Genomic DNA, 15905 nt, shown 5'->3' with positions numbered 1-15905 from the left:
AGAATGGGTGAAAATTGACCTTAATGGTTTTGAAGTGGAAAAAAGCAGGAAATATGGTTAAAAGGGGTTATAGAGTGGCCAAATATTGTTGAAAGTGGCAGAGGGTTTAAAAAAGTAGCAAATAAGGTTAAAAGTGGCAGTGATGTTGCAAAAATAGCCAAAGTTAAAAAGTGGCAAAAAGGGCTGAAAGAGCCAGAAATGAGATAAAAGTTGCAAAAAAATTGGTTGATACCAAGGCACAGATCTCCTAATGGTTTAATGCTCACCCAATGTATACAGCCACAAGGGTTCAAATCGGCCCTGTGCCTACTTTCCCACATCTCTTCCCCACCCTCCTCTATGAATACAGGCATTGAGAAAGCCCCGATAACATTTTCAAAAATGGGTTATTACAAAGCAAAAAGAGCAGAATGGGAAGAAAATGTGAAAAGGAGTTTCAACTGGAAAAGAATGATCAAAAATGGGCTAGAAGTGAAAAAATGTTGCAAAAATGACCAGATAGAGTAGGAAAAAAGTTATAGCGTGGCAAATTGGGCAAAATAGTGGTATTAACAAGGGAAATGGTGGGAAAAGGGCTTGCACCAATGCTATGTATCCAACACATATATGTATTCAGATCATTAATAAATCACAACTGGGGAGGACCCATTCACTGGGTTTACAGAGGCCCAACCAATTCTGTGCAGGCCTGAGCTCACTGTTTGTCATTCTACCAGTGCAATTGAGTTTTACAAGTGAAAAAATGACCAAACTAAACTTAAGTAAAAACTTACCAGTTAAATAAAACATAGATGGCTGCAGTGGACTGTAAGCATGGCAATATATTTTTATTAAAACCAAGACAGTGACCTGTAGTAATCATAAGAACCACAATCAACACCAACAAAACAGTGATAGTCAATAACCCAAATAACACATAATCATAATCTTTACAGTATGAGAGGTTTTGGCAATAGTGTAAACAGGCATTCTCGTTGGAAATAATAATAGCAAAAAAATGTGTTAGATTGTACATTTAAGCAACAATGAAAAAGTGAAGCTGTTCAGCTATGTTAGAATGGCAACATTTTAGTGCTCAGCTTTAGACTTTGTTTCAAACAAGGATCCTCAAAAACATAATGTACAATGGAGTTATTTAAAATGGGGAAACATCCAACCAGGACTGTCCCTCACTTGGCACACAGCTTTTTTTTTCATACAAAAAGAAGCATTTTCCCTGCATTCACTGATACGAACAGCACTATGTTTCACACAGATTCAGCATCCATTTGTTTTCACCTTCAGCTTTACATATTTTTTTATCAACACTTAGTCTGTCTCCAGGTTTTTTTCACTCATGGTTTGGCAATATAGCTAACTTGTCCTGTACACAGTTATAAAATAGACAACCCCACCTCTGTGTCATGCACTTGCCCTGAAGTTCATCTGCTCTAGGGGTGATTACAAAGGCCCCTCACCATCGAATTCTAATCACCTGTGGGGAAATAGATACCAGACTGATCCTCTATCAAGCTGAGTTAGCCCTCCTCCTCTTACCCTCCCTACCCCTCTCCTCCCTCTCTATCGAGGTGCATTGAAGGCGCCCTGTGCAGCGGTAGAGGCAGCTGTAGCAGCGGCCTGGCGCACGGCCTGATTGGACATGACTCCGGTGGCGAACTCGGCCTGGGCCTTCTGGAAACTGGCATCAGTCTGCCTGTAAAGACTGTGAACCTGAAGAGAGGAAGAGCATAAGGAGCTGACACCTGATACATGCAGCGGCTCTTCATCATATCAAGCACATTGGGGTGGTGAAAAAGATACGCAGAACATGATATCATGGCTATTCTTCAGACTGTTATCAGCAGACTGCTTCATGCCAGGTGGACCACCTGGGTGCCTGGGAAAAGGTAAAAACAGCTGAAGAGTCCTTATTGCCCTCACTTTTCTTCTACTAATTTCAAGAAACAAGACCTCCTGGATTATTTGTCATCTTTTGTCTTCCATTCATTATCAACTGTATTAAAAACAACCAAAAGCAGAGTGGTCATAAATATTTCAGCTAAATTACTTGGACAAACAAGTACCTGACTAACTGATGGAATTTAAATGAGTAATTTAGCTAAACTAACAACAACAGTGATCTGCTGTTTGTGCAATAACATGCATTTTTTACATTTAATTCCTATTTCTTATGATACCTCCAAGATCTACAGAAAGACTAATCTAAAGGTCACATATTTTACCCCTTTAACACAAGTTTATATTGGTCTCAAAGGTGAAGTTTGTTGCTGAAAAACACTCCAGTATTGGATTTTTGCACATCTACAAACCCCTCCTTGTCAGCCCTGCTCAGAACAAGCAGTTTCTGTGTCTGTAGCTTTAAATGTTAATGAGCTATCAAAGACAAAGTGCAAGGCACCTTGTGGCACTTACTGATGTTATTTCTTCTTGTCTAGATCTTTGCTTGTGTTGTTCTTGCTCTTGAATGTACATCGCTTTGGATAAAAGCATCTGCTAAATGACATTGTAACATTGTAGCTATCTGACTCCGCCCCTTACCACGCCCCTCTCAGGAAATGAATGTGGTGTATTGCATGTGGTTCTCCTGATCATGAGAGGAGGAAGGAACTTTCTTCCAAGAAGGGGAGCCAACCAAACCTGGGGGCGGGGCTAACTCTCCACACGAAATCATGAGGGGACAATCTGAGAATGGCTTGTTTCAGCACACAATTTCTGAAAGGTGGAGAAAGAGGGGGAGGGAGGGAATGGATTTTTCTGGTACTTTGGGGGATTGAGGAAAGGTCAGGGGCACATATTCTTTTTTAAAAAGCCTGAAAAACTGTATTTTGCATATTATTTCCCCTTTAAAAAGCTACTATCCCCTATGCCATGGCTTGTTACACAAGCTATGCATAAGGTATGTCTTAAATTATCTTGTCCACACCAAACACAATGTTAAAACTAGTTTTCTTAGAACTTATGAGACATTTACAGATGTACTCAATTTTGTAATTGTAAGAAACCCTTTTCTGCCAGCAAGAGTACTGATATATTGAAATTAGTCAAGCAGTATATAATCTGATGGGACATCATGAACAAAAAATTGCTTCAGCTAAAGTAAAGTCTGTTTATAGATTGAGTTTGTGTTTTATATGATTGTGCAGCAGCTGATAATGAACACATTAAATCCCTGCATTTTAGTTCAAACAAGATGAGATGTTAAGAATTTATAACAGCCAGATTATTACAAACTTGTCTGGTCAATGTTTGATCGCATTTATAAGGATATGAATTAATTCAAGTTGAAATGTACAACCAGGATGTTAACAAGCCTACAACTGCACCATACCTGTCCCATTTTCAGTCTTATGGTACCACTCTGACTCCTCACATTATTCCATAAAGGACAGTATAACTGACAATCATAATTTGACCAATGATGTTTTCCTGCATGTTAATGAAGACATTTACCTTCTTCAGCATGAAAACCCCCATGGCTGTTTGGGCCGTAAAGAGGATAGCATTTATCATCATGATCACACCAACAGGGACACTTTTCTTCAGAGCAGCCAAGCTCACGATCCAACCACTTATGGAGGGAGACAGAGAAACAAACAGAGAAATAAAACACCGCATATTGGGTTGTTGTGCATAAGCCTTTTTTCTCTTCAGATAACAACATACCAATATTTTTTAAGTAGCTTTCAACATAACAAACTGAGATGGGAAGAGTGATGCACCACAGATACTGTTTGTATATAACTCTTACCTGAAACCCCATCCAGGGATCCCAATGGTCATGATGACACAGGTCACCACTTGGGCAAAGAAAACAAAAAAGAAGACAAAGAAATTGAAGGAGCTGTCACTCCTAGAAAGAGACGGAAAGAGAAAAAACAAGACAGCAAGGTGAGCAACAAATCAAATCCATTTTTAGACAAAAAGTCAAAACTCTGCTTTGGAGTGTCAGATATGGAAGATCTTCAGAAAACTTTGGGTTTGCTTTGCTCAGTTGAACTTGTGAAGAATAACTGAGTTCAATCAGAAAAGAACTCTTATTTCATTCATGAAATAAAACCTTCAAAAGATATTTGAGAAGTTTGCTTTGCAAAGCAATCAATAACTTGAAAAAACAAGTATCATGAAGTTCTGTATGGGACTTCTCAATGAACTGTATTTATTGTTTTGTGTAATATGCCTCACAAACAAATAGTGGCTGTATAGCCCGATTAATACTTCTAAGTCTTAAACCTTTATTACCAACATTTTTACAACAAATAGTGCATTTCTTGACTTGACATCATTTTAAAATGCTATACACCAGAAAACAATACAAGGTTATACATGTCACTTACTAATGAATGTAAAAATACTGTCAGAACTATCTGAGAGTAAATGCCTTGCAGCAGAAAGCAAAGTTAATCAAATTTACTGCTCTTGTATTTTGAAATTACTGTCTTCTCTCAGAGTGGCTGCTTCCTTTTCTGTACTTAATGTGCTGATCTCCACACTTCCACTTCCTCTCCTCTCTATCACATTAGTGGGATAAAGTTACTGGCACCTATCAGTCTATTATCCCACAAAAAAATACATATTCATTTTTTCTTGGCCACTTTACCATCCTGCTTGGTTTTAAGACCATTTCAGTTGTTCTCATGAAGAGGCTGTACACACCTGAAGGCTTTGTACACAGGTCTGTACCAACAGACAAAAGAGCAGGGGGTAAAGAGGAGGGCCCAGAGGATGGCAAGTCCCAGGCCAACCCCTCCTGCAGGATCCACGCAGAACATGGCCAAAGAGGAGACCAGGTTGAAGAGCAGTGCGCCTGTGCCAACTGGGCATAAAATGAAGGGTTAAAAAGGAGAAACAGTGTTAAAAAGGTGACACAGGTAACAGCACTGAAGTCTGAGGTTAGGGATCAGGCAGAAATACTTTAGAGCTCATGCAATGTTATCATATTATTTATTTTCCTGCTGCTACACTCAGACTTTGCTCTTTTGCTTGTACCTAGCTTGTACCTAGATGCAAGACTTTGTTATAAGATGTACGCCAAAATTAAATTTTCAGATGATAAAAAGTACAGTTTTGCTGACAACAGCTATAAAGGAGCTGGAAAACAATGCCTCTTCTGAGGGCCTAGGACTGCCGTCATGCCTTGAAGGATTTTAAGTTGAGTTTGGAGAAAAAAAGGAAGAAACACTGCTCAACTAAAATAGCTTTTATTCTAAGGGCAGATTTTTTAGTAAAAAAAAAAAAAAAAAAATCATAATCATAGGTTGAACCTGCTGCGGGGGCTGCATTTTAAAAATAATTTAGGGGGGTGCCACTGAGCCAATAAGCCAGGTCCACCCACAAAAATCATATCAATCGTATCAGCATGCCACCACATTTTTGTACCATTTTCAAAACTCTACACGTCACAAGACCCAGACAAGTCTAATTCCTGTTTCACGGCAAACAAAAAAGTCACCATAGTCACGCCTTTTCATGTACACTTTTAACCCTTGAAATATGCGTAAGGCCAATGTCTTGGCAAATTTTAGCATTGTTTTGCCAACCAATTAGCAAGCACAAGGTAAAATTCAGGAGGAGTGACTTCCTGTTCCCAGAGGTTGGTGCTATGTTTTCAAATATTTGAGCATAAATGAGTTCTGGCCCAGACTGTTATCAAGCACATGAAATTTGGTTCCAATACGACAACGTATACCAGATTTATGATGGTTTAAAAAATTTATGGCAAGGCATCATGTCGCCCCGACAAGGTCACTGTGTCTGACTAAAAGTCACAGATTTCTCTGCAGACATAAATCTACTTCTTAAGACGTTCCTGGCACTAATTTAACGTAAATATCTTTGAACCGTCTTGAAACATTTTTTCAGAGTTTAGGTGTCTGCCAAATTGTACACAAACAGGTGCCAGTCTAATGCCCCAAATGGGCGAGAGTGGGAGAAAAACAAAATGCCTGTGATTACAATAGGGCTCCCACACCCAGTTGGTGCTCACGCCCTAATAACTATCATAGTAGCTCGTAAATATGATGGCTAACTGTTCTAGCATCAGTATTTTTCAAGACCCATTAAGAAAATATAAAGTAAAATAAACAACATTTTTGCTTCTTTATTTATCACTCTCTTTTACCATCATTTTCAACAGAAGTAACAAGTTTCATCTAAGACAAAAAAGGACAATATTTTACTAGATCTATAGTTAATCTATTCTTTAGCATGTCATGTGTGTGTCCACCATTTTCTTGTTTTTTTGTTTGTTTAATAAAACAACCAGTCATGGTTAGCTTGCACATGACTAACCAGTAATGGCGACTCTGTACAAACTTCCTTTACATGCCATGTGTCAGCAGCTTTCTCTCACTCGCTCTCTATTTTCTCATCTCACACATCAGATGTTACTTTTAACCTTATGAGGATGTATAGTGATTCCCAGTCAAAGTTTCTGTCCTCTAAACTCAGTGCAACAAGGTACATGGAACTGTTCAAATAGCAAAGATCATTGAGCATATTTGGTGCATCATTAGCAAGGAATAATAAAGGTACAGAGGAGGATGCTGAAAGTTCTTCCACTTTTATGTTCATGTTGCTAACGGCGACCTAAAGTCATATCAGAGCCTGGAGAACTAATCGCAATATGGACAGCGTTTCGCTATCTGCTTCCGTTGTAGAGATAAAAAAAAAACCTGCAACGGGTAGACATGCATAGATTGGATCTGGCTGGTGGAACCACAGAATTGTCACTACTCTGTCCGCCAACTGAAAGTAACATTTGATTCGGCAATAAATTGCTAATACATCCCTTCAGTTGGTTCAATTGATAGTAGAACATATTTGTGAGACAGTCTGAAGCAGGAAATCAGACTTATGGAAGGTTTAATGTCTGTGTTATTTGATTTTGTTAAGTTTTCTTCCACTTTTCCTCCTGTATTATGCTATTCTGGTTGAGAACACTGAAAGGAGCCTGGTAGGAGTATGCAAAATATGAGCGCATTTGCACTTTTCAGGAGTTTAGCTACTTGCTCGACCATTTTAGGTTAACAATTAAGCTAAGAGATTTTTCTCAAGAAACTGTTCCTTTAATGCTTTTAATTTGTAATATACACTGTCTTAAGCTAAGGATACTTGACATCTGTTTGGGACTTTAATTTTAAAGGCAATGACTAACTACTTGCAGGTAACAACATAAGATCAGCAATAGAAAAAATACTTAATAAAGAGCTAAAAGCAAACAAAAAGTTGAAGTAAATGATAAAAAAGTGAAATGTTTGATATCACATGACCCATATTACTTTGACATCTTCCAACTCAGCCCTCTGGTAGTTTTTTTAAACTAAAAAATAAGACAATCAAAAAAGCACCAAGGTCTGTTTTCCACCACTGTGGGAGCAGGGGAATGCCAAAATGAGTAGAATACAGCTGCAGCCCTGCAAAACTGCAGTGTGCATAGTAGCATGCAATTAATTCACGTTTAAATATCTAATTGGTTAATTTCTGACCTCTTTCTCATTATGTTTATGTGTCAATGCTGAAAGCCCTACTTAAAACCCCTCTAACTTTAATCCAGCATGTATACAGACAGGGTGTGGAGTATAATTACAATCTGAGTGTTCTCAGGGGTCAAAATGAATGTCGTATTTTGTTCCAACAGTTTGAACCGGCTCATGTGTAGAATCACAATGACAACAGCTGAACCAACGTCTTCCAGTGTGCTCTTATTGAAAGCTTCCACCTCACAGTGAAGTGTCAGTCTTTGTGAACATTCACACTTGTGCTTGACTACAAAAACCTGATTTCCACTCATGAAACTTAAATGTTAACAGGTGTAGATTTTAGAGTCAGTTTCACTTTAATTACAAACACAGTCCCATTCCCTCTGTCATGATGTCACATAAATCTCTAGAACGCTTTTAAGCCTATTCATTTTCTTGAATGGCAGCGGTTTCACCATAATGATGCTGGGAATTCACACCACAGCACTTAGAAAGAGTTACAGGAACTCACACATCCAGAAGTAGTACATGATGGTGACTGTGCGTTGGAAACGCTGCGTGATCTCCACGTTGATGTCCTGGTAAAAACAGGGGCCTACGGGGCAGAACGATGGCAGCGGGGGCCAGTTATTCTGACGTGCTGATAAGGAGAGAGAAACAGAAAAAAATGTCACAAACAATAGCTTCTTTTATAACCAGCAACCAATTCTCCCACTACTCCTCTTACAGGCTCCAGGTCCCAGGCTGTGTGACTCCAGCTCCCTCTCTCTCCTCTCCAGCTCCCGGGCCTTCTTTTCTAGCTCCTCTTGCTTTCTAAGGAGCTCTGCTGTGGTTGCATTCACTGCAGGCTAAACACAGTAAGATATGAAGGTAAATGAAGAATCAGAACTGCATGTTAAGTTTCAAAGAGAGGTTGATTATGCAAAAAGACCCACTGCCATAAAAGGTTAAGATAAGAATGTAGAGACCGTTATTATGTTCTGCCCATAACTGTCACAGTTCTCATAAATATGGTTGTATTAAAAAATCATTTAAATAGATTGCTCCCCTGTAGACATTTTTGGATAATTTTTGAGGACAACAGCTGTGGAACTAAGAGGTTTATTGATTCAAATATCCATACAAACACTTTCTATGACACCACAGAACAGATTTTGTTCACTTTGCACAACTCTTATTTTCAAGAGCCATTAATCGGGAAAGAACAATCCAATTTTTGTGCATCCAACTGCAATAAAATGTGCTGATATCAAAGTCAGAAGATGAGTTATTGTGTATACAAAAACAAGTGAAGCCACCCGTGTCTTGCAGTTCAGAGTGGGAGTTACCTGAGAGGTGTAGGAGCCATAGTTGCGGGGCTCTGTGGGTGTCGTCCTGCTGGGTGGGGTCTGTGCAGGTGCAGATGGAGCGGCGGGAGAGGTGGCTTCATACTGTGGGGGAGGCTAGAAACAGACATCACACAATCAGCTGTTTTTTTTTTTACCTTTGTTAACCTACACAAACTGGAAAAGCATGATGTGCTATCAAATATGCAATAATGGGGATATACTTAACAGATTTTTACAATAATGAATAAAAGGGGTTGTAATGTGGCATGGGGCCTGTGTTTACACTTATCACTTACATCTATAATGGCAGAAAACTGCATAGTCAAAGTTTAGTTCCTGTTTCTGCAGCATTTACTGACATCTCAAGCTGAGAGGAAGAACTCATTGACTAAAACTGTATCCTAGCAACAAAACGCTTGTATGTCTTATAACTTAGACCCAAGCTGTTTCTAGGCAACAAAAAAATCCATAGCATAAAACTAAGGTGTAGCAACATATCTTTTTCCCTGCTTTGGCAATTTGTGTAATAGCTTCATGTTGACTGTGCGCAAGCTGACTGAAGCACACAATCAGTTGATATAACCAGGATTTAAACATGACTGATGAAAGGTTTCATCGACTAATCAAAATACCAGCAAACATTTGAGTTTAGTTTTAGATTGATCAAAAATTGCCATTATCTTCACTTTTTAATTGGTAAAAAAATCTGATAAGACCCTGGACTAAATCCATCCATCCATCCATTCATCCCATTTATTCCATTTAGGGTTGCAGGGGGCTGGAGTTGATTACAGCTGTCAATGGGCTATCAAACCATCCATGCACCCACACACCCACCAACCATCCATTTTATCCGATTTAGGGTTGTGGGTGGCTGGAGTTGATTCCAGCTATCAATGGGGCCATTCAACCAACCATCCATCCATCCACCCACCAAACCATCCATCCATCTATCCACCCACCAATCCATCCATCATCCATCCACCAATCTGTCCATCATCCATCCATTTGCACCATGCAAACTCCACATGGATAGATCCTATCCTATCCGGATCAGAACATGGAAACTTCTTGCTGTGAAGCTACAGCACTTATCACTGCACCACCAAACAACTGCACCCTGGACTGACTTACAAAATTAAATGCCAGCAGCTGATTTATCTAGCTCCATAATAATAACTTAAAATCTCCCTTTGAAACTGCTATCTCTCAAAGTTAGCAGACACAATTCTAGTAACAGCTCTAAAATAAAATTTAAAAAAGAACTAGAAACTTCTTTCCATCTACTTTGATAATTTCACATTTATGTATTACTATTTTGTTTGGGGAGACTTTAATATTACTATTAGTTTATTAGTATACTAAGAGCAATATTACTTAATATATTACTTAGTATTTAGAATTTTTGAGTATTGATTAATGCTTCTATTTTGATAGACTTTGTAGTTTTGGCACCAGTTGACATTTATATTATGGGCATAGGATAGGATGGGCATGGACCAGGGAATGTGAAAGGTTTTCTGCCAGGAAGGCTTGAGTTAGGAGCATGATAGGAGAATGCCAAATGTGTGTGAGAAAATTTTGTAAGTAAACAGTAAAGAAACTACATGAGAATTTAAATTTTTTCATCCTACATAAAATCCACAATCCCTTGGCCACAGTGGCTAGTGTGATTTTTTTTCTGTTAACTGGCAAGAGCAAATCGCTGCTACAAAATGTTTGACAAAAAAAGCAATTATGGGGAGCAGGTAGCCTAGTGGTTAAAGGAGCTCCCCATGTACATGGGCGGCCCAGGTTCGAATCCGGCCTGAAGACCTTCACCGCATGTCTCTCCCCCACTCTTGACCCTGTTTCTGACTCTATCCACTGTCCTCTTCTATCTAATAAAGGCACAAAAATGCCCAAAAATAAATCTTAAAGAAAAAAAGCAATTAATCCTGCTTTCTGGCTACATTTCAGTGGTATTGTGCTTAAAGGTTGCAAATTTCTGAGCTGTCCACAGCAAAATGGAGATACAGAGTATTTTTGGATCAAACAACACCTTATGAGATCATTTAAGTACCCCTGGAGGTCATACTAGGTCTCCATGAAAAAGAAAACATAACCTAATGTTCTCATGTTGCCATTTTACTTTTGTTTTCTCTTTGATGTTTTCTTTTTCCCTTTGTTGTGATGTTTTTTATCCTTTCATTTTTAATTTTTATGTATGAAAACAGAGAAAAGGAGTGGTAAGATGTTGTAATCCAATCATTTCAATATAAAAGAAAATGCAACAATAAAAAAGGCACATATGCAGTACAAAGTGCATATGTTATGACATATAAATTAGAGCTAATCAATTAGCTATTCAATCTATCAGTGCCAATTCATAACCAATGCTCTCAAGACACTTTACAAAGAGTGCAGGTCTAGATCATACTCTTTGTTATTACTCTTCTTCCCAGTGTTCGTAGCTACCCCAATTTTCCAAAAATTAATTTCCCTTGACCTTTTGAAGCCACAGCTGCTGACTGAGTATTTATAATGTTTATGGAGAGTTGCATGGTGGGAAGATACCTCTGAAGTCAGCTAAGAGTAACTGCCTTTATACCTGCAACCATGAAAAACCTTTAAGAGGTACGTGTCCCTTTTAGTGATACCTTCAGGAAGTTTTCCTGCAGAAATCTGTCCCAAAAATAGGGAAAGTAAAGGAATTTTTCCAAATTTGAAGGCACTACTCCTAGTAAAGCTTTTTTTCCAGAGTTTTTCAGAGATACCTTAGAATGATCTGTATCATAAGCATTGATTTACAAAAATATGTTTTCATTATGGGTTCTGTTTTTTTCTATGAAAGAGGTGGGTCTGTGGGTAAAACTGTAAATCATCTTTCCCAATCTCATAAAACTCAAATCCTCAAGTTTCAGTAGATTTCTGTTTTGATGTCTTGTATGAATCATGCTGACTTGGCTTGTTGCTAAAATGTGCCATATAAATTAACTTGCCCCGCCTCACAACAGACAAGGCCTTGTTCGTACTGTACATTATCAGTTATTACCTCAGAGACTGGGAAGACCTATTACTCACCCCTGTAGTCGTAGCGTTATTATCAAATGGGTTGTATAGATCCAGTGTGGCATATCCCGTGTTGCTGCTGTGTTGAGTCACTGCAGGGTCCTAGCAGACATTAACAGAAACGTATTTATTCTATAAGCACAGACACAACATTGACTTATTGATACATTATTCCTCCTTTATAAGGTCTAAGATAGTTTCATTACTGTCAGTGTCTATTGATATGAGCTACAAGTGCGTGAAGATTAAAGAGGCCCTCAGACGTCACATGAGTACCAACACGCCTGCTATTACACTGAGGCACAGTCACAGACCTTCACCCATTTAACTCACCATGACACACAGCTTTGACACAGGCTAATGTTAGTTTCATATTTCATACCACCCACCTGAAAAGGGTTGTGGTCCTCCATCGGCTCTGGGAAACTTGTGTACTTTGACATAACGATGAATTGGCTGCTTAGGAAATAAGGGCTAACGTCATGTAGCCACTGCTAACGGTTAACGGGTTGTCACGGTGAGGATAACTGTAGCTGTTAGAAGATAAAAGTGATGCGTTTGTTTTATTTTCTAAACCGTAAGGGGGGGCGGTGTGTTCTATTTATCCAGTCAGCTAGCTACCCGCCCCTCAGTCATCTTTCCCAATAAGAAAACAAATTAATAAATAATACAGCGATGTTACCGATAGTATCCCCCTCCAGTACTGACTGTAAATGTCCAGATAGAAATAGCGTCGTGTCGCCGGAGAGTAAAGAGGGTCCGTTATTTTTTTTCCTGGCAGGAAAACAACCAAGCAACAGGAAGTAAGCAGCCGAAAACTCGATCATGTGACTCCTGCTGCGGCAGAGGCACGTGGGAATCTGGGAGTACGAGAGGCGGGACTAAGGATGCATCAGTTATGAAATTCAAATGATATGGGCCCAACGCTTACTTTGATCAGTTCAAAAGAAACCATTAAACTCGACGCAAATACTAAAAGAACACCTTATATCATCTTTAAAACCGCATATAAACCGCTCTCTCTAATTTAAGCATACATGTTTGGATTGAATTTACATCCCAGCCAGAATGTTCACTGGGCCCCATATGGGTTATATCCAGGCTGCAAACAAGGGTCCTAAGTAGGTTTGTCCACGGGTTCCATCATAGTGTGACTGCCTATGTAGGCTTCAACTGGGATCCAGCAGGGTTTTAGATAGGGCATATCTGGACAATTTCAATGAGACCCAGATAGATTTTTGTCCCAAATCGGCTTAAGTTAAAGAACTTCATACACCAGGGGTGGCAAACTATGGCCCATGGACTAACTGACATCAGTAATACACTTTTGATTGGCCTGGCAAATTAAAAAAATATATATATATAGCTCAAACAAGGGAACTATTCTGCCCACCAGTGCTTACTTTTAGATGCTTTATGTCCATTTCTGAAGAGTGGTTCAAAAACATGATTTTTGCCCTTCTGGAGATTGCCTGGTCATTTTTGCCCCTCAAGAGTGCTGACAAGCAAAATAGGGGTGTAATGATCAAGACTGCTGCCTTACAGTGTACTGTGAACATGTATTTCCCCCTTTTTTTGCATATTTGTCACTCATAATTTCATATTATACAAAGATAACCCAAGTAAATACTGAATGCCGTTTTCAAATGATGATTTCATTTATTCCTGAAGTGAGCCATCCAAACCTGCCTGGCCCTATGTGAAAAAGTAATTGCCCCGTAAACATAATAACTGGTTGTGCCAACATTGGCAGCAACAACTGGAAGCAAGCTCTTGCAATAACTGACTTTCATATTGCTGTGGAGGAATTTTGGCCCTCTCTTCTTTGCAGAATTGTTTGGATTCAGCCACATTGGAGTTTTTTGAGAATAAATGGCCTGTTTAAGGTCATGCCACAGCATCTTAATTGGATTTAAGTGCAGACTTTTTCTGTGCCACTCAAAAACCTTATTTTTTGCCATTCAGAGGTAAACTTTCTGAGGGGTGTTTTGGATCATTGTCCTGCAGCATAACCCAAGCAAACTTTGGCTGGAGGTCACAAACTGATAGCAAGACATTCTCCTTCAGGATTTTCTGGTAGAGATCAGAATTCATGGTTCCATTAATCACGGCCCAATCCATTACTAGCACCACCATGTTTGACTGTTGGTATGATGTTCTTTTTATGAAATGCTGTTAATTTTATTCCAGGTGTAACAGGACCTGTAAACTTCCAAAAGGTTAAACTTTTTTCTTGTTAGCCAAAAGAATATTTTCCCAAAACTCTTGGGGATCATCAAGATGTTTTTTTCTGGCAAATGTGAGATGAGCCTTTGTCTTCTTTTTGGTCATCAGTGGTTTTGGCCTTGGAGCCATCTCATAGAGGCCATTTCGCCCTGTTTATTTCTTACTGTTGAATCATGAAAACTGACCATAACTGAGTCAAGGGAGGCCTTCAGCTCTTTAAATGTTGTTTTAGGTGCTTTGGTGAGCTCCTGGAAGAGTTGTTGAAGTAACTTTGGCAGGCTGGAGACCCCTTGGAAGGTTCACCACTGTTCCAAGTTTTCTCCATTTGTGGATAATGGTTCTCACCATGGTTTGCTGGAGTTCCAAAGCCTTAGAATTGTCTTTGTAACCCTATACAGGGTGACAGATGTAAATGACTTTGTTTCTTGTCTTTTCTTCAATTTCTTGGTTGTGGCATGTTGTGTTGCTTTTTGAGATCTTTTAGCCCATTTCACTTTGTCTGATGGGTTCTGTCTGAGTGGTTTCTTGATTCTGTAGGTATGACAGTAATCAGGCCTGATGTGTGCCTCTTAAAATTGAACTCAGCTTAAAAAAAAGAAAAAGTGGTTGGTCATAGTTATCATGATTTTACATGGAGGGAGATGATTACTTTTTTACATATGGGCAGGTAGGTTTGTATGGCTTTTTCCCTTGATAAATGAAAAAAAATAAAAAAATAAAAAACTGCATCCACGTCTGTTAGAGTTCAGCTTTGACTCAGTGTAATGACTGGATAATTGCATTTTCAAGTTCTGGCGTTTAAATGATTTCCTCCAGCTCCTCCAGTAGATGTCACCCTTGTACCTTGTAGAAATAACTTCCCGCCACCTCTCTGGTCTGCTGGTTGTGATCCTCAGGAGGATTGTGGGATTGAGTCTCACATAACTGTTGCTTTTGGGTCTCAGGTAATAGAAAATAAACGTTTTATTTCTCTGATATCAATAACAATATAACAGGGACTTAAAGGGCCTGTAATGTTCATCTTTAAATTAAATAATCAGCACTTGAAAAATCTATTTTCATTGAACTGGCTGCATGAATTTACTGCTTTACCCACGGTAGTTTTAGAGATTCCTCCAGTTTATTTTGTGGCTCTTGTTCTACTTTCCATTTTTTTCAATATTAGTTTCTTCTCCTACATGACCCCTTAGTCACAGGTTGAGCATCATTAGGAAAGATTACACCTTCAGTTTGCATGCACAACGCCCCCACATAATCCACTCAGGTCTCCTTTCACTTCATTCTACAAATCACATGGGGTCACATGGGTGAGGAGAGTCATATGATTTCATTAAAAGCCATAGGTTAAAGCGTAAGTCATGCACTTATACTGTACACATATAGTCCTGTACATACATATACTGTACATTCCCCACAACTTTATGAACAGATCTTCATATATACAAACTTTCTAGTCATGCATCAGTATGCAACCTTTAATTGATAGGAATAAGCAATGGCCATCGGAGAAAAATACTTTTATATTAAGAAAGTTTGGGAGATAATTTCTCAGAATCCAGAATTTCAGTTCTGTTCCCTTTTTGGTAACTTTAGCCCTATACCGCATTATTATTTTAATCAGTGAAGCCAGAATACTTAGCTTTCTGTTGACAGACTGAAGTACAGATATTATGCCCAGCCTCCTCCATGTTAACCAATGGGACATGGATCAAACTATAAAGTCAAGATATACATCAAATTAACATTTTCAACCCATTTTTTGGGAACATATTTATCATCTTGATGATTTATATCGATCTAATGACTGATGTATTGTATTGAT

At 38.9% G+C, this 15905-nt stretch overlaps 1 protein-coding gene across 3 annotated transcripts; it reads right to left on the bottom strand.

The window, feature by feature from the left end:
* Nucleotides 1–803: 803 nt before the first annotated feature.
* Nucleotides 804–12679, bottom strand: scamp3 (secretory carrier membrane protein 3). 3 transcript variants are annotated; one of them, XM_041809877.1, is made up of 10 exons: nt 12540–12679; nt 12247–12390; nt 11870–11959; nt 8807–8920; nt 8206–8326; nt 7990–8118; nt 4654–4813; nt 3749–3850; nt 3451–3568; nt 804–1710 (listed from the first exon to the last, which is right to left on the bottom strand). In XM_041809877.1, the coding sequence occupies exons 2-10, from the start codon at nt 12298–12300 to the stop codon at nt 1561–1563; spliced, it is 1038 nt and encodes a 345-aa protein (XP_041665811.1). In that variant the 5' UTR covers nt 12301–12390; nt 12540–12679; the 3' UTR covers nt 804–1560. The 3 variants fall into 3 exon arrangements, with proteins under 3 accessions (XP_041665811.1, XP_041665813.1, XP_041665810.1); XM_041809879.1 differs by having other exon boundaries at nt 12566–12667; XM_041809876.1 differs by having other exon boundaries at nt 12247–12673.
* Between the last annotated feature and the right edge of the window lie 3226 nt (nt 12680–15905).

Source organism: Cheilinus undulatus, linkage group 16 (genome assembly GCF_018320785.1).
Source record: "Cheilinus undulatus linkage group 16, ASM1832078v1, whole genome shotgun sequence".
Classification (NCBI taxonomy): Eukaryota; Metazoa; Chordata; class Actinopteri; order Labriformes; family Labridae; genus Cheilinus; species Cheilinus undulatus.
This window is presented reverse-complemented; position numbering and strand designations above follow the sequence as displayed.

Bases quoted from the DNA above. Each gene is read 5' to 3' on its own strand.
- scamp3 (XM_041809877.1), bottom strand. From the start codon at position 12,300: ATGTCAAAGTACACAAGTTTCCCAGAGCCGATGGAGGACCACAACCCT. The intron at 8,327-8,806 runs GTAACTCCCACT...TACTGTGTTTAG, and splicing joins ATGGCTCCTACACCTCTCAG to CCTGCAGTGAATGCAACCAC. The intron at 1,711-3,450 runs GTAAATGTCTTC...TCCTCTCTTCAG, and splicing joins GGGTTTTCATGCTGAAGAAG to GTTCACAGTCTTTACAGGCA.